The following is a 19722-nucleotide window of genomic DNA, read 5'->3' as shown; positions in this document are numbered from 1 at the left end:
AGCAAGATTTCTTAAATATATTTTAATTTTTGCTTTGAAAAGTATAAATAAAAGTAAGAAACAAATTGCCACAATTTATACATATACAAAACTGTTAAGACACAATATTAGTAACCGTTCATTGTTAAACTAAACCTCTGAAATAACTGACAGCTGATTGCTGTCCAGCTAATTACTGTCTTGTTATGAGACCGATTTAAAGGAATAGCTCACCCAAAAATGAAAACTGGCTGAGAATTGACTCACCCTCAGGAGATCCAAGATGGGAACAGATTTGGAGAAATGTAGGATTACATCACTTGCTCCTCAGTGAATAGGTGCCGTCAGAATAGACTTGTTCACTGAAGAAAGCAATATTATGGATAGAGGATTTTAGCCATAGCAACAGGATGAAGTTAAAACGGCCAAACGATAGTTTTGTTTCTTACAAACATACAGCTTTTCACTTCTCAAGACATTGACTGATGGACTGGAGTGGTGTGGATTGAGATGTTTTTATCAGCTGTTTGGACTCTCATTCTGACGGCACCCATTCACTGCAGAGCATCCATTGCTGAGACACTGATGCAGAGACACATTTCTCCAAATCTGATGAAGAAACAAATTCATCTACATATTGGATAGCCTGAGGATGAGTCAATTCTCAGCAAATTTTCATTTTGAGTGAAAGATTCATTTATCAGACACACAAGCAGATCATTCGATCATACTGGCTCAGTAACACAATCCCACCAGCATGTAGATTTATTCATTTAAGGCGCAATGTGTCTCAAGTCATGAAGATATACTGTAACGCTCTGTCCGTTTCACGCAGGTGCATAGATTCAAACACACAACCGTAACAGCAAAATCACTGCAGTAAAGCTCAGCTGGATGTGAGTGAATAGATGTTTAGTTATGTAAGGCATTATCAGCTGATTCACTCACTGGAGTTCAATCAATCTGAGCAAAACAACACACGTTTAAAAGAACAGTAAGTGCACACGTTACAGGACAACTAATCAATCCTTAGGATTGGAACTACAACACCCCATGATGAGACGACAGTAGTACAGCATGATTTACATCAGCGCTTCTCAGCTGGGTTTGCTTCAGGACCGTAACCACCAAAGACAATAATGGGGACAAGTCCTCCCCAGTGATTAGAACTGGCCACACTGTCCCCTAACTCCTGCACTGATCTGCTGCTCTGTTTGTTGTTAGGATGACAAAGAAGTTTTAAAATGACTACGATGGCCAAAGTAGGCGGGGCTTAACAGTTCACAGAAGCAGCGAGGCAAGATGGAAGTACTAAACATTTCATATTTGAACTGCTTTACGATAGAAATGTTAAAAAGCCAACAGTAATATCCAGCAATGCAAACTATTCATCTCAAATATGGCCATTTTGAATTTTGAAAATAGTATCATTTACATGATTCGTCTAATTGCTAACTGAATGTGACGAGAAAAGAAGCGTTTCGCGTTTTCAACATATTGCATGTTTAAAATATTATTTGCAAATAGTTCCAAATGATTACATCCCAACTAGAATTAGACCCATTCACATATTCAATTTTTTCATGCTTTATTAAAAATAGTTTATGATGCAAAAGTAAACAAAATGTCCTTAAAATCAATTATTACTTTGATTAATGTGTATTTGAGAAAAACATTTATTTCATAATGATATTTCCCCCCATTTTAAACTCTGATTATCCGATGAAAGGTTAGATTTTTGTGATTTTTTAAAATAAAAGATCAAAAGGATTAACAATGCAGATTAATTTTTACAGCCTTCTTTGGTCATATTTACCAAGGGTGCCAATATTTTTGGCCATGACTGTATATATACATATATGAACAAAGTTTCATTATTTATATGCTATTCTTAATGACTTTTTATTGATTTATATATTCCTAATATTATTTAGTATTTATTAGGCCTGTAGATTCATTTTGGGGTTGTGACCCACCAGTTGAGAACCACTGATTTAGATCATGCAGTATGTGGATAAACTGCTGCTTACAATGGGATGGTAATAACCTTACTAACCCACATCTCTCTCTGACGGGACTCGTGCTGCATTAGTACATTAATACTGTCCACCTTATTATTACTGTAAGAACAGATGCTGCCATTTATAACCTGAATGTGTGTGTCATTCATGTCCTGCTATTTTAGCCCTTAAAGCAGTCTAGTATTCTGCTTGATATTTCAAACTGGTGTTTGTTATTGTATTTTCATTTATTATCACACGTCTTAAATACACTGGATTGCAGTGCAAATAGTTTTACTGCATGTTGTTATTCTTGCATATATTTACCAATAGCAGCTAATGAATCAGAAGTCTCACACATTCACAGAAATGACCTTACTGAGCTGCAAAATAAGGTGGACATTTACACCGAGACAAGTCCTACAATCCAGATCTGGATTTTTCCTCCAATCGCTGAACACATAAACCTGCAAACACACAAACACTGAATACTGCAAACCGCCATGTGCGGTAAAACATGCAAAATACAGACCACCACATCAGAACTGAGTCCTGCAGCTGAAGATGTCATGCAGTGAGAAGATCAAATCTGAGGAACACCGTGAGTAACTCCCTCCAGGGACGCTGCAGAGACCAGCATCTCTCTCTAGGTGGGGCAGAGCACTGTACAAGAGAAATCATCATCAGAATCATCAGATGAGCGTCTGCTTATATGTAATAACAGGAGAGACTGATTGAATCTAAATGCTGCTTTTTTCGTCATGCAACAGTTTATAGTCACCATGTCTGTCAGGATCCTAAAAGAATCCAAAAACACTATAAAAATATTATAAAGAGTAGAGATGCTACAATTCAAGCACATTTCTGAAGCCTAACAAAAGCTTTTGCTGTTAAACTTCTTTCATAAATTCTCCTTTTACATTACTGCTTTGGAATAATTGCAAATTTTAAATGTTTTTGAAAGAAGACTTCTGCTCACCAAGGCTGCATTTATTGGATTGAACTACAGTAAAAACATTTTTACAATTTAAAATAGCTGTTTTTTCTATGTGAATATGTTAAAATGTATTTCTGTGATCAAAGCTGAATTTTCAGCATCATTACTCCAGTCTTCAGTGTCACATGATCCTTCAGAAATCATAATAATATGCTGATTTACTGCTGAACTGTTATCTTTTGTAACATTATAAATGTCTTTCATGCGACCTTTCTGAATAAAATTATTAATTTCTTAAACTGATAATGAGAAATGTTTCTTGAGCAGCAAATCAGCATATCAGAATGATTTCTGAAGGATCTGAAGACTTTGGTCACAGCAATAAATAACATTTTAACATATATTCACGATACAGTTATTTTGAATAGTAATAATACTTCACAATATTACTGTATTTTTTATTTTGAAAAACAACGCAGCCTTGGTAAGCAGAAGAGACTTTAGTAGTGTATATAATGACAAAGCCATACAGGTTTGAAACTACATGAGGGCGAGTAAATATTGACAGAATTAACCATTCTTTTCCTTAGACATGTGTTGGGCCACTAAAAAGAGAGACTAAACTGAATCTCCGCTACAGACGCAGCACACGGGGGTTTACTGCACGTAACTGAGCAGCGACTGATAACAGGGTTTAGAGGAAGGCTGTAAGTCACTCAGCAGTGAATGCCATCTGCTGCTACAGTAACGGCAGCTAGACACATTATATAGCAAACACAGGCACTGTACGATCTAAAACAGCATTACTCATTAACTTACAAACCTCACAGCAACAGAGAAGAAGATGCCATGCAGACAGCGAACAGCTTAAATGTGAGCAGAGCAAAATAATTCTACATTAAGCAGACTTTTCATGATGAATAGTTAAAATACGATCACTATTAATTACCAGTGTTGTGCGTCATTCAGAATTGAATTGAGGACAAACAGGATGCAGAATTGTGAAAAAATTTGAATCTAAATGTGCAAAATTTCACAAGAAAAAGAAAGGACCATAAATAAGCTTGTTCCATAAATTTCATCTCACAATGCTGACTTACTTTCTTACCTCTCTCAATTTGGACACTTCTTCTCAGAATTGTGAGTTTATGTCTTGCAATCGAAAGTTATAAACCCATAATTGTGAGTTAACATCTAGCAATTCTGACTTTTTTCTCAGAATTTTAAGTTATATCTTGCAATTGAGTTATTATAAACTCAATTGTGAGTTAACACAATTAACAACTGCAACTTTGCATCTCGCAATTTCGACTAATAATTTTGCGATTGTGCGTTTACATCTCACAAATCTGAGAAACAAATCATAGAACTGCGAAAAAGCCTAAACTCACAATTGCGAGATATGAACTCACAATTTTGAGAATAAAAATCACGTTTTTACTTTTTAACCTGTGGTGGAAACGGGCTCCCATAGGACCGGATGGAACAAAATGCCATGAAAGAAACAATGTCTCTAAAACAAACATCCAAAGCTATTCCACAAACATATTTAATGAATTAATTTATAGTACTGAAGTGTCATGTTGAGCAAACAAATGAAAAATTAAAAAATTTCCACTGTGGATATGTCATTTTCGTTTTGGTGCGATGTTACAAATTAGTTTACGCTTTCATTTTTGCTCTCTTTCATGAAAATTTAATTTATAATTTCATTATACCCATAATTACATCTCAGTACAGAGACACCTTCACACAATTAACACACTATGGCAGAGGGCAATATAACACACTCCTGGAGACCCCCAACACTGCACATTTTGTATCTCTCCTTTTGTCTGACACACCCATGTCAGGTCTCGGGGTCTGAGCTGATGGTCTGAATCAGGTGTGTTTGATAAAGGAGACATGGAAAACATGCAGTGTTAGGGGCCTCCAGGATCGTGCTTGGGAACCACTGCACTATGGGATATATATTTAGCATTCTGTTGTCAATAAAGCTATTCTAAATACAGTGTGCTGGACATTTTGTAATGCTGTAAAACTTGGATTGAACTAATAAAACCTTTTGTTTGTCTTGTTGAATTCCTCTTCCTGTCAATGCAATTCAACATCCTGTGTCTTGTGACCAAATCAATTTTAAATTCAAACTCATTAACTGAAAGAAAGCCAAAATAGTGTGGCAGGGATGAGGTATTGTTGAATGTCAAATGCCTGAAATAAGCTCAAGATTCTTTAACGTTTTATTCTATATAAAAAAAGAAACATCAGTAATAAAAAAAAAAAAAAAGGGGTCATATGATGCAATTTCAAGTTTTCATAAAATAATGTGTTTTTTAACCTGAAACTACATAAACTCATTGCATTACACCAAATACACAAAATAATGTTCTTTTTAGCAACATCATATGACCCCTTTAAACCTTTTACTTGTCTGGAAAAAGACAAACAAGAAATGTAACTGCAGTACAGTGGCTCAACTCGCTGCAAATAGACAAAACACCTGCAAATAAAGAAAACAACTTTCTCAATTTTACAACACACACACTGCAAATGTTCACAACACAACCAAACAAAGAAATGCACTGCAAATAAAATCTATTTGGTTGTGTTGTGAGCATTTGCACCACCTGCTGTCAAACCGATGAAGGTGTTTTCTTGATTTGCAGGTGCTTTTTGTATTTGCATGTGTTTTCTGAAGCGTTGAGGTTTAAGTTCATCATAGTAAACAGATAAACTCATTTACTCTCTAGTCGCTTTCACAGCCTCATTGTGTGTATAATCACACTCTTGAAAGCTATTCGAACTCAAACTATTTTTAAAATAAAGACCACAAATGTTGTCAGAAGCTTAATGGTGGTGACGCTGAAGTCATGTGACCAAGATGGCTGGTGTATGTTTAGCTTTTTACTTTTGAAATTCATAAAAGTTGCATTAATTTGTGAAGATTATCATGATGAACTAAACATGTAAGAATTGTTAGTCACAGATTTTCTGTGTTTTTGTCGGGTGAATCAGGGTGATGTGAACAAAAACACATCACCCCTGCAGCGCTGTTCTTAAACTGTATGCTTTTCTGTTTGTGGCCTGTTGTTACCTTTGAGGATGTAGTCTGTGAGGAGGCTTGGGACTTTATCGCTGTCATCTCTCATGGCTTCTAAAACTGTAGGAGAGCAAACAATAACAATGAAATGTCATTATTTACAGTACATATATGCTACGAACAGCCTGCAGCAGAAAAAACTGGGTATTCATTTGAAATAAAAGCACTTGGTCTCACTTTTGGTAAAAATCTGAAGGTCTTGGAGTGATGGTGGTCCATCTTTCCTCTCGTAAGGGATGACTGTTGTTACATACTGCAGAAAAGCACAGATGAGAGGGGCTGAGCATGCAAGACAGACATGGGATGCGTCTCAAAACACTTACTATCTGCACAGTGCTGGGAAAACTACATTTTTTTAAGGAATAATCAGAATTTACAATTCAGTTCTGCGATATTTTGCACAGTAATATTTTTTTGTGGCACAAAAGCAATTAGGATCTCTATTAGGGTGATGAAATGAAACACATAAATTGACACCTAATTTAAACTTGATAAAAAGGTTGGCTTGAGAAAGCTAAACCAGAAAGTTTGAAAATCTTAAAGGTTATGAATTCACAAATCCTTTTGACCTGCAATATTTACTTGAAGTCCCTCTAAGATTGGTTAGATACTATTTCAGTCATTTATTTAATATGAAGTAAAAAGTTTAGTAATTTAACAACACATTTACATGCTGATGGTTATATCTGATGTCGGTTAATGGTCACATGACATGCAAGCAAACTAAATATTTATTTTTTTATAAAATATTTCTGTCACACTTTAGTTTGGGGACCAATTCTTACTGTTAACTAACTATTATGCCTCAAAAAACTCCTAATTTGCTGCTTATTAATAGTAAGGTAGTTGTTAAGTTTAGGTATGGGGTGGGTTAAGAGATCTAAAATATGGTCAGGCAGAATAAGACATTAATATGTGCTTTATAAGTCAAGCCACCTTTATTTATATAGCGCTTTTAACAATACAGATTGATAAATAGATATTAAAAAGGAAAATAGTGTAATAATGCAAAAGGACAACAGTAAACACAAGTCAGTCCATCACTGATTCAGTGTGGTCATTGTCCAGCTCAGTTCAAATAGTGTGATGTTATGCCCGATCACAATTATAGTTCTGGTACGGTGTTGCAGACCGGACAGCTCTGATTGATGCACCAGGCTGTAGAGTTGAGCGCTATGTGTGTGCGCACATAATAAAACAATAATACATAACAAATAGTATCTGTGCAATCAAGTTGGAAATTAAGGGTCCCCAACTAAGCAAGCAAGCAAACTTTAAGGCCCGGTTTCACAGACAGGGCTTAGACTAAGCCAGGGTTAGGCCATAGTTCAAAAGCATTACGGGTGTGCATCTTAAGACAAAACAAAGGCACTGACATGTTTTAAGATCAGTCAGTGCAAGTTTCTTTCAGCTGAAACAGCTCAGATTTACATTTTAGTCTAGCATTAGTTTTAGGCTTAAGTCTTATCTGTGAAACCGGGGGTAAAAGTAGTTAATAGTGAGAATTGGTACTTAAACTAAAGTGTTACCAATATTTCTTAGTAGTAAGTGTTGTATTATTATTTGCAATTTTCATTATTTAATTATTTTTATTATTATTTTAAACTAATCACAAATTCGACACCCCTGGAAGAGCAGAAAAGAGAAAGCGAGAGATATAGGCACCTGTTTCTTCCCGCTCACATTGCCAAAAGTGTGGCGAAAGCCATTCTGAATAGCAGAAGAGATTCCCTCCACGCTGAAGCGCTACAGGCACAGAACAGAGGGAAGAGAAAGAGACAGAAAGAACAGCATGGAAGAAAAATCAAAACAACTACAGCAAGAGGTATCCGAGGAAGAAGAAAGCCTGGAAAAGATGCACATCACAAACGTGTTTCCAGACCAGTGGCCACTTGTGATTGGATTCTGTCAAAGTGGGCTTGGGTTGTGATGGGCTTATAAACACTGAACAACACGCATCCATAGAGCTCATCAAATATGGTAAAGCTCAATATGCTTCTTTACCATTTTTGATCAACTCTGTGTGTGTGTTGATGTTTATATGTGAATGATAACCTAAATGAAATCTGTTCAGAAGACTTGGATTAAACTGCTTGATACAGGTCTTACATTTTCTATGTCTTGACAATTTTGCTTGCATGGACTTTAATGAGGAATGATAAGAAAATATAAAAAAATGTCTTCTTTTGTGTTCACTAGATAAGTCTAATGGGTTTGAACTAACCCTTAAAATAAAAAACATTGATTTTCTCAATTGGATGTTGATTAAGAATTGCAAACATTTTTTACTATATAATTAAATACGCACTAATTTGCATACATTTCCTGAACAATATGAACAGGTTAAACAAGGTTCTTTCATTATGCTGATACATTAGAGTTATGTTTTTAAAGAGGCAATTTCGGAAAAACGTTGACAATATTTTATATTTCATGGAGTCAAAAAATAGATTTTTTCATTTTATAATTCTATAAATCAAACAATACATCCAGATAACATCCATAAAATCAGCTCGTTTTTAGAAATAAAATGTATGAAATCATGTAAATGATATATAAACAAACCCCACTAAAAAAAAAAAAACCTTCAGAATATAGATAGGAATAAATCTGTAAAAATTGGTGTTATTTAAGTTCTGCTGAAAAGGTGAAACAACTCATTTTGGGAAAACGGCCTTTAAAGGTATGCTCTGTAATTTAAATATTTGGATGCAAATTGATAAATAATTTGTTCAATAAGATAAATCACTTAAAAGAATAGTTCGCCCAAAAATAAAAATTCTGTCATCATTTACTCACCAAACAGGTGATGGGCTCCATTCACTTCCATAATTTGGAAAAAATATTATGGAAGTCATTAGGAACAAGAAACTGTTTGGTTACCAACATTCTTCAAAATATCTTTAATGTTCAACACAAGAAGGACATTCATACAGGTTTGAACTTGAGGTAGAGTAAAGGATGAAAGAATTTTAATTTGTGATGTATTTTGGTGTGTTTTGGATGTTTTCACATTATGAAAGCCAATCAGCCCAAAATCTCAAAAGTGACCAGTGCATGGAAAAGCAATAGGTTTGCCTGAAGTGTCTTGCCTTAAGAAAACAAATAGGATCAAAACACACAAATACTTCCACTAAACGTCCCAATCTAGCGCCTCGTGCTACTCACAGAAGACGGCAGCCTCTCTGACCCAGACGTGTTCTTCACTTTCCTCTTCTTTCTCAGCATCTCTCGGTGGACCTTCTGCCGGTTCTGTACGTCTATGAGAACAGAGATGAAGCTGTTCTTCACCTCCTTCTCAAACTCCAGCTCGTCCCTGATGGCCAGGTGCTGGATCAGCTCCTCTGAATAGCCGCGTATGGCCGTCTCCACGTCCTCCAGCTCGCCGTTCAGCTCCAGCGCAGACATCAGCCTCACTCCTGCACAGACAGAGCACCTCAGACACGCCTCCACATCCCTACACCTGACCTCCACAGAGATGTACTCACGCTCCTCGTGGATCTGGCTGCTGTGGGATCTCTGGCTCTTCTGAGAGTGTGGAGCGTCTGGGGAGTCCTGCATGAGCTCCTCTAGCTCCTCAATCACCTAAACATGCATTCAGACTTGATCAAAAACACGGTAAAGAAGTAAAATTGTGAAATATTATTGCAATTTAAAATAACTGTATGTGAATATAATTTAAAATGTGATTTACTCCTGGGATAGCAAAGCAGAAATTTCAGTATCCGTTACTCAGGTCTTTAAAATAATTTTAAGTTTATTTTTTTCATTTCAGGTTTTTCATCAACTAACTAATTGTGAGATAAAGAGTCACGATTACCTTTTTATTTTTTATTCTGCCATAAAAATAACCAAATTTTTCACAATTTTATTTTTTTCTGTTTTAATTTTTCTGGATTCTATTTTAAATGGATGAATTTAATTTCAGTAATCAAAAAGCATGTCTAATTCACAAAACATACACAATTTACAAGCAATTTATTAAAAATGGAACACCCCCCCCCCCAGAATTCTTTGAAGAATAGAAAGTTCAAAACAACAATTATTTGAAATCTTTTGAAACATCATTAATGCACTTTGCATCCTTGCTAAATAAAAGTATGAATTTCTAAGTATTAAAAGTATTAATAAAAGTATTCGTGTCTATGTAATATTATTGTACTATTCTAATGTTTGTTTGCAATATTCAATTGATGTTCATTTCCCTGCTGGTTCTCAAAAGTAAAGTCTCCATGAGCTATGCTATGGAAAGGCACTCTATGAGTTATACTTATCTTCTTTTAAAATAATAAAATCTTTAATTAAAAGTTTGGGGTCAGTACTTGCTTGGCTAAAGTTGTTGATGATTTTGATTGTAGTTCTTTGAATGAACTGAGGTTCGGTCCTCACCTGTTCAGCAGTGAGCAGCGGTTCCTCACTGATGCAGGACACGATGATGGAGTGCAAGTCCATCTGCTCCCTCAGGTCCTCATCGTCAGACAGGTCCAGGTTCACGCTCTCCATCCGCTGAAGGACCGAGACAGAGGAAGAGTTACTGCGGTCTGAATGCTGTCCCTGGCAGAGCACAGGCTCGAGACTCACCGGTCTGTCCTCAATGCTCAGCGCAGAGAGGTGAAGCAAGCGAGCTTTAGACTGACTCCAGTCCACCGGCATGACACTGCCATAGTTATCTGTGAGAGCGTTCCAGATCCTGCATGGAGGAGAAACCCCATTCACACACAGAAGACAGTGCATGTAGATATAAAATGTTTTCAAACTTGTTCACATGGCTAATTTTCACATATTTATAAAAAAAAAAAAAAAAAAAAAAAGTGTTCACTACCGTTCAGAAGTAAGATAAAGTTCAGTTCAGAATAAAAGTATTGATTTTGTTCTTTAAAAATAAAATAAAAAAAATTCTGTCCTCAAACATTTTGAATGGTTGTGTACATGCATTTACAGTTGGCCAAAAAAGTATTTAGTCAGCCACCAATTGTGCAAGTTCTCCCACTTAAAAAGATGAGAGAGGCCTGTAATTTTCATCATAGGTACACTTCAACTATGAGAGACAGAATGGGGGGAAAGAATCCAGGAAATCACATTGTAGGATTTTTAATGAATTTATTTGCTAATTATGGTGGAAAATAAGTATTTGGTCAATAACAAAAGTTGATCTCAATACTTTGTTATATACCCTTTGTTGGCAATGACAGAGGTCAAACGTTTTCTGTAAGTCTTCACAAGGTTTTCACACACTGTTGCTGGTATTTTGGCCCATTCCTCCATGCAGATCTCCTCTAGAGCAGTGATGTTTCGGGACTTTCAGCTCCCTCCAAAGATGTTCTATGGGGTTGAGATCTGGAGACTGGCTAGGCCACTCCAGGACCTTGAAATGCTTCTTACGAAGCCACTCCTTCGTTGCCCGGGCGGTGTGTTTGGGATCATTGTCATGCTGAAAGACCCAGCCACGTTTCCTCTTCAATGCCCTTGCTGATGGAAGGAGGTTCTCACTCAAAATCTCACGATACATGGCCCCATTCATTCTTTCCTTTACACGGATCAGTCGTCCGGGTCCTTTTGCAGAAAAACAGCCCCAAAGCATGATGTTTCCACCCCCATGCTTCACAGTAGGTATGGTGTTCTTTGGATGCAACTCCGCATTCGTTCTCCTCCAAACACGACGAGTTGAGGTTTTACCAAAAAGTTCTATTTTGGTTTCATCTGACCATATGACATTCTCCCAATCCTCTTCTGGATCATCCAAATGCTCCTAGCAAACTTCAGACGGGCCGGACATGTACTGGCTTAAGCAGGGGGACACGTCTGGCACTGCAGGATTTGAGTCCCTGGCGGCGTAGTGTGTTACTGATGGTAGCCTTTGTTACTTTGGTCCCAGCTCTCTGCAGGTCATTCACTAGGTCCCCCCGTGTGGTTCTGGGATTTTTGCTCACCGTTCTTGTGATCATTTTGACCCCACGGGGTGAGATCTTGCGAGGAGCCCCAGATCGAGGGAGATTATCAGTGGTCTTGTATGTCTTCCATTTTCTAATAATTGCTCCCACAGTTGATTTCTTCACACCAAGCTGCTTGCCTATTGCAGATTCAGTCTTCCCAGCCTGGTGCAGGTCTACAATTGTGTTTCTGGTGTCCTTCGACAGCTCTTTGGTCTTGGCCATAGTGGAGTTTGGAGTGTGACTGTTTGAGGTTGTGGACAGGTGTCTTTTATACTGATAACGAGTTCAAACAGGTGCCATTAATACAGGTAACGAGTGGAGGACAGAGGAGCCTCTTAAAGAAGAAGTTACAGGTCTGTGAGAGCCAGAAATCTTGCTTGTTTGTAGAGCAATTTACCAATTAATTCATTAAAAATCCTACAATGTGATTTCCTGGATTCTTTCCCCCCATTCTGTCTCTCATAGTTGAAGTGTAGCTAAGATGAAAATTACAAGCCTCTCTCATCTTTTTAAGTGGGAGAATTTGCACAATTGGTGGCTGACTAAATACTTTTTTTGGCCCAACTGTATATATAACATACAAATATTTTACCAGATGTAATAAAGCCAAATAATAGTAAAGCAGACCTGTAAATATAGAAGATGCTAGAACAAACTTCCCTTTTTTGGACATTTTTTGCAATGACTTTTAACCAACTGGTGTCAAGATAATCCCATAACTGTATTTTTTGTTAGGGGAACACAAAAGTAGATTTTTTTTATACTCTTCATGCAGCTTTTTTCATGCCACCAAGTCAGGAATGACAAAACAAGCACCATCACAAAAAGCACTGCTCTTTCTTTTATTGCCTTTTTCCCTATCACATATTTTAGTAAACCATCCTAAATTAGATATCATTCGAAAGCTTAAATACACAAAACGCAAAAAAATAGGATATTGTGTGTAAACTGTTTGACTTCTGCTTCATGATGAATGCTGCTTGCAGTCACGTGATAATAACCAGCAGAGCATCACCAGATGAACACGATACTCTGCGCTGATACACTGATGATGCACACTAATGCATGCTTTTCTTTACTTACTCATCGCATTTCAGGGTCGTGTCCTCATTTATCAGCGTCACTGGATGTACTGCGTCCGGTTTAGGGTTTAGGAAGCATAATTGTATCTTCTCGTCGAAGTGTGTGACCGTGTCCTCATCCAGCAGCAGCGACATCTCTTCAGCGTTCACACGACCCCGCTCCAGATTAATATTCCGTCCCGTTCCGCTCCTCAATTCCTTAAAATCGTGCCATTCATCAACACCTCTCCGCGCTGAAGGCTCCGCCATAACCGCAACTCGAGAGATGTGCTCGGTTCTGACCGAATTACGAACCCTACTACGGCGAAAGCACAGCTCATGAATATTAATTAGAACGTCCTTGCGCTGCGTTGAAACGTTCCGAGTCCGGCAGCGTAACCTAATTAATATTCATGAGGTTCAGCCAGCGTATGCTTTGCAGCCAATAAATTAAACCAAACCCGCTTGAAGGTATAATAATAAAGCATATGTATAAATCCAAATAGGAAATAAAACAGTTATCGAATAAGCATGTGTCCTGAACTCCTGAAACATATGTATACATCATCTGAAATAAATCTCGTCTTTCCATTGTTTTCTAAATTATATATACAAATAAATATGTGACCCTGGACCACAAAACCAGTCATAAGGGTCAGTTTTACAGATTTATACATCATAAATAATCTTTCCATTGATGTATGGTTTGTTAGGATCGGACAATATTAGAAAATCTGGAATCTGAGGGTGCAAAAAAATCTATATATTGAGAAAATCTCCTTTAAAGTTGTTCAAATGATGCATATTACTAATCAGTAATGAAGTTTTGATATATTTATGGTAGGAAATTCAGATATAAAAAATCAGATATATCCCCCTTTGTAATCATTAACATTTTCATAAGCATCTGTAATTTAATTACACATTTTTCTCAGCAACTGTAACCGATTACAATTATATTTATTTTGTAATTAAATTCCGTGCATAAGTTAAAAGTAAGTAGCAGCAGCTCGGTTCCTCCGGACGGTGGCGCTCTAGTGACTCGACGCCGACGCTTCAGCAGCGAGAGAAGAACCAGCCGGAAGCGGAAGCGCAAACATGGAGGCAGCCGTGTTCATTCTATCCCTCGTCGACTGCTGTGCTTTAATATTCCTCTCCGTGTATTTCGTATCCTTCTGAAACTCTTGAGCTGAGTGAAGATGTCCGTCTCGCGGCCAGATGCTGCTGGTGTGTTATTCCTGCTGTTATGAGTGGAGGAAGACTCTGTTATTAATGCTCTGTATATTTCCTTAACTAATGCTCAGATTATTACTCTGTCTGATCTGGAGTGCGACTACATCAATGCTCGATCCTGCTGCTCCAAGCTAAACAAAGTAAGTCTGGACAGATCCTTTATTCTGGGAGCAGATGAAATGAGAAAGGGAAGATGAGGATCCTGTAAACCAGGGAATTCCTGGCATTGATCATGTGACTCGGTTTCTGTTTAAACGTGATGCTGAAGAACATGATCGTCAGGTTTGGCTCAGCTCGAGGGCTTCTGTCATTAAAGCAAAGGGCAACTAGAGATAATCAGATTCATTGTGTTTTTACTCGAGGTGCTTATGAATGCATAATACGAACAGCTTCTGTATGTCTCAAAACGCCTGATTTTATCCATTTAAAACCAGTTTAATTTCCTTAACATGTAACCCACTTTATTGTATTAGGCAGTGATTTAATGTGTGTGTGATTCTTCAGTTAAGATGAACTTTTCTATTCCGTAAGGAGTGTGTTGCAGAATGAATTTTCTACTCATGTTGCTTATTACATCATTTGCATTTAATTAGAATTTAATGCACAATAGTAATTGTAAACAATAGATGTATAACCTTTTCTGTAATAAGAGACTTTTGATTTTATATATATATATATATATATATATATATAATGTATGTGACCCTGGACCACAAAACCAGTCATAAGGGTCAATTTTTCAAAATTGAAATTTATAGATCATCTGAAGCTGAATAAATAAATAAATAATCTTTCCATTGATGTATGGTTTGTTATGATAGGGCAATATTTGTCTGAGATACAACTATATGAAAATCTGGAATCTGAGGGAGCAAAAAAATCTAAATATTGAGAAAATCTCCTTTAAAGTTGTTCAAATGAAGTTCTTAGCAATGCATATTAATAATCAAACAATAGGTTTTGATATTTACAGTAGGAAATTTACTAAATATCTTCATGGAACATGATCTTTACTTTTGGCATAAAAGAAAAATTGATAATTTTGACCCATAAAATGTGTTTTTGGCTATTGCTACAAATATACCCCAGCGACTTAAGACTGCTTTTGTGCTCCAGGGTCATATATATATATATATATATATATATAGATTAAAATGAGATTTTTCATCCATTTTGCATAAGTGACAGGGAAGCAGCAGGAATGTGATTTTGAATGGTTGATCTGACAGCAGCATTGCAATTATGTGAACATTTCCATTTGCACAACAGATAAAACACACTTTGAAGAAATCCAGATTTCTAGTACTGTTGGAAATGCTCAATAGTGTAAATGAGCGGATGTTTTGTGGCTCATCTCTGTGATGATTTGTGTTCAGTGGGTCATTCCTGAGCTGATCGCTCTGGCTCTGGCCACGGTCCTAATGCTGGTCTGTATGCACTGGTTTGCGTTCCTGCTCAACTTACCTGTGGCATCATGGAGCGTTTACAGGTGATTCAGCCCAATCACACCTCACACACTGCAGATATAACCGGAGGACAGCTCCAGCTAACGGTCATTGATGTGTGTGAACAGATACGTGAAGGTTCCCATGGGGAACATGGGAGTGTACGATCCCACAGAGATTCACAACAGAGGCCAGCTCAAGTCCCACATGAAGGAAGCCATGATCAAACTGGGCTTCCACCTTCTCTGCTTCTTCATCTACCTGTACAGGTAAAAAACTGCTCCGACAGGAAGAGCCTGTGATCAATCCCAAGTTTGTGTTGCTTATATATCAAATATGTCGTCAACAAACGAGAAGCTTTAACGGCTCACTGCTCTATTCTTTAACATTTAAAAAGCAAAGAAATTAACAAATATTACTAATTTTACTGTAATGTTACTGTTGTTCTGTAAAATAAAATGATAATAATACTACTAAATATTAATAATTTTATTTACAGCAAAAAAGTATTGCAGTAGTAATTATTACTATTAATATGTATCATATTTTATTAAACATGTATTTTATTTGTATAAATAACTTGTAGTAATAATTGTTTTTATTATTATTAACCATTATTATTATTTTATATTAATATACCATTGTTTTATTAAATATATTAGTGCTGTTAAATGATTAATCACATCCAAAATATGTTTGTTTACATAATGTGTGTACTGTGTATATTTATGTATATATCGATACAAATACATGCATGTATACATTTAAGAATTTTTATATTTATATAGAATATAAAATATAATAAACAAATGCATATACATAAATATTTTCAAAATACATACTGAATTACACATAATACACATACTGTGTGTTTTTATATATACAATAAGTACAGTACATATATTATGCAAACAAAAACTTATTTTGGATGCGATTAATCACGATTAATCTTTTGACAGCACATATATATATATATATATATATATATATATATATATTTAGAGAGCAATAATTATTGTTATTCTTTTAATTATATTATTATTACATTGTTTTATTTTACAGTAAAACAGTATTATTGTAATAATAATTCCAGAACTGAACTTCAGTTTTCAGATGAAATGCTAGGAGCTGGTAACAGTAGCTGTAGTGTTAATGTCGTGTGTAAGTGAGGTTTATTTTCTCTTCTGTGTTTTGCAGCATGATCCTGGCTCTCATCAACGACTGACCCGCGACCGTCTTCACAACACAAACTGCCAAATCATGAACTGGCTTTACATATTGTGAACAAATTCCATGCATCCCAATCAGAAGTTCAGCCCAGCTCTCATCAACACATCCTCACTAATGACCCTCAGAAACGGCTCGTCTGCTGACCACAAACCCCTGATGAAGCGAGCGCCGGAGCATGCGCTCTCCTCCCGTCACGTGTCTGTACCTCACAATCTTGCACGGCTTCTCAGGGCTGAAGCATCAAGACAATCGCACTGAATCACTCAATGTCTGTTTGGCCAGCAACTGCACACAAAACAAGCTCAGTTTCCACCACTGGATAAAAAAAAAATCAAGGTAATCGTGGCTTTTTATCTCACAATTCTGAGAAAGAAGTCTAAATGGCGAGATGTAAACTTTGAATTCTGAGATATATTAGGATTTGGTTTCAGAATTGCAAAATTCTGAACTTGACGAATTGAAATGGCAAAACAATTGTGAGAAACACAGTCTGAATATACATATTTTTTATATTTCATAATATGACTTTTTCCCCTCAGAATTGCAAGATTGTACCGGACAATTGAGTTCGTATTGTGCATTCTGAACATTGTGTCTCGCGTACTGCATTGTGAGATAAAAGCTAATAAATTCAAAATTGAAAGATATATTCAGATTATGCGAAACAAACTTGCAGTTCCGAAATTGCAAGGGAAAAAAAAAAAGTCTAGTTTATATCTAACAATTCTGACATTTTTTCCATCAGAATTGCAAGATACAAAGTCTGAATTATGAAATATAAACTCAAAACTCGAGGGAAAAAAAGTTGCAATTACCGTTCTCACTTTTTTTTTTCATCCTGTGGCAGAAACAAGCCTCCATACATTCACCCACCAAAACCAAAAAAAAAAAAGTTTTACATAAAGATAATGAAGCCTGTTTTAGGACCAAGACTTTTGGTATTTATGATCATTATTATGACAATTAAGCACATTTTAACCTGCACTGTGTCATTAATGTAAGGTCTTTTTTAATCATAATTCCTATTACACTCCATGCTTTATCGGTACACCTATTACTGTGATGCACAAATATTACCATTTACATTTTTATGATTTAAATAGTCTTTTTTTACAGCAATGAGGGAAGTTTTTTTTGTTGCATTACAATAATCATGACAAATTGGAATGAAAATGTGCTTAACTGTCGATGCAAGAAGTCTTAATGGTTTAAAATATATGCATCATTTTTGTTTTGATGAGCTGGACATGTTCTTAAGTTTCATGTTTTTTTTCTTCCTCATCCACTTGCATGCTTTTGTAAACTGTCTGTTATTGGAGGCGTTGTCTGTGTATGTGAACTTGTTTACAGATGAACGGCGCGTGACTCAAAGGAGCTCTAGAATAACCGGAACAAGCACTAATGTGTTCATCACAGATATCATTGATTTTTGTGTCTCCTGCGTTTTATGTTCAAGAACGTATCAGAATTTAATCGGATCAGACAACCTGATATTTGATGATGTTTAAGTGAAATTTCATTCATGTAGAGGCGAATCTCACAAAACCTGGACCCCAAAATCACAAGAAATAAATAATATTTTGTTTAAAGAAACTGAAGGCAATGTTTAGAACCATTAAGATATTTTTAAATCTTATTTTAATGAAAATTAAGCACGTTTCTTACAGAATTTTCATTAGTGTGTCCGTATGTTTTACTCCTGGGTATTTGTGTTTTTTCAGTGGTGCTTTAATTACAGTAATAAATATTCAGTTGTCAAGATTCATCAAATTTAAATTGTAAAATATGTTTTGTATTCATGCATCAGTATTTGCTGTGCTGCCTCTTAATTTAAAATCAAAACTTAAACAAAAACTCGAAATGGTCCCTAAAAAAGGTGTTATTTTCTTTACACGAAATACCTTTCTCTGATTTTGAATTGTGGATTCACCATTGTTGAGGTTAATGAATGCTGGGTAAGCAGGGGTGAGGTTTCGTTCAAACACTGCAGCGTCGCGTGATCTTCCTTGAGTTTTATCAGTCAGTGTTCTGCCTTGAATCGCACCGTTCAATAGCTGTTCATGTCTCATCGTGAGATCTGTGTCATCGGTTTTGTTTAGTTCTTTTGAATATTTGTTTGTGGGGTTTATTAAATAAAAAGATGATCTTGAATAGCATGTTTTTACAGTTCATTCGTTTCAGTGCACGAGTCACAATCCAGATTTCTTCAGAGAAAATGGAAAAACCTCGAAAATTTTCTCAAAACTAGAATGCCTAAAATGTGCAGTTGTAATACATCTGATAGTGTTATTGAGATTACAGGTTTTAGTAATTACAGTCTTAATAATATTGAGACCAATTTTTATATTTTTTAATGTATAGGTATTCATTTTTATTCCAGTTTTAAATATAGTTTTGATTTTAATACATTCTGTTTTCAAAGGTCTAGTAATTTCCCTTATCAGTACGGTTCATTTGCATTGTGTCAGTTTAGCTGATGATACTTTGGGATTGATACAGTTTCATTGAAATACTGAAGCCTGATTGAATCACGTTCAGATGACCTTTCAGCCTCCCAAGACGGAGAGAGGCATCGGCCTAAATAAGTCAGCGCTGAATGGCATTTCATCAGAATTTGTCTCCATCAGCAGCTCAGCATGAAGATAATCTCCTCACCAACTCCCAAGAAGAAGATAAAGCAGCAGCCTTCCTGCTCGCCGTAGAAGAGCCCCAGCAGCCGATCATGACGCGGACAGATCTCGCGGCTGACAACGGTGCTTCTCCGCAGCTATCCGGCAAAACTATTAGAGCATATGTGACCCTGG

The 19722-nt window shown here is 36.3% G+C and overlaps 2 protein-coding genes across 7 annotated transcripts; one reads left to right on the top strand and one right to left on the bottom strand.

The window, feature by feature from the left end:
- Positions 1–13: 13 nt before the first annotated feature.
- On the bottom strand, positions 14–13338 carry fez2a (fasciculation and elongation protein zeta 2a). Of its 6 annotated transcripts, XM_079445584.1 has the most exons (9): positions 13033–13293; positions 10598–10706; positions 10406–10522; positions 9505–9601; positions 9185–9435; positions 7682–7762; positions 6194–6269; positions 6011–6076; positions 1821–2642 (listed from the first exon to the last, which is right to left on the bottom strand). In XM_079445584.1, exons 1-9 carry the CDS (start codon positions 13278–13280, stop codon positions 2626–2628), a joined length of 1062 nt encoding a protein of 353 aa, XP_079301710.1. In that variant the 5' UTR covers positions 13281–13293; the 3' UTR covers positions 1821–2625. The 6 variants fall into 6 exon arrangements, with proteins under 6 accessions (XP_079301711.1, XP_079301710.1, XP_079301707.1 ...); XM_079445585.1 differs by lacking the exon at positions 7682–7762 and having other exon boundaries at positions 14–2642; positions 13033–13338; XM_079445581.1 differs by having other exon boundaries at positions 10406–10706.
- Positions 13339–14077: 739 nt separating this feature from the next.
- LOC306887383 (protein cornichon homolog 4-like) lies at positions 14078–19073 on the top strand. The gene is made up of 5 exons (XM_079445065.1): positions 14078–14177; positions 14315–14383; positions 15620–15732; positions 15817–15957; positions 16886–19073. Exons 1-5 carry the CDS (start codon positions 14109–14111, stop codon positions 16911–16913), a joined length of 420 nt encoding a protein of 139 aa, XP_079301191.1. The 5' UTR covers positions 14078–14108; the 3' UTR covers positions 16914–19073.
- Positions 19074–19722: the final 649 nt, after the last annotated feature.

The sequence above is a fragment of the Barbus barbus genome (genome assembly GCF_936440315.1).
Source record: "Barbus barbus genome assembly, chromosome: 21".
Lineage (NCBI taxonomy): Eukaryota > Metazoa > Chordata > Actinopteri > Cypriniformes > Cyprinidae > Barbus > Barbus barbus.
This window is presented reverse-complemented; position numbering and strand designations above follow the sequence as displayed.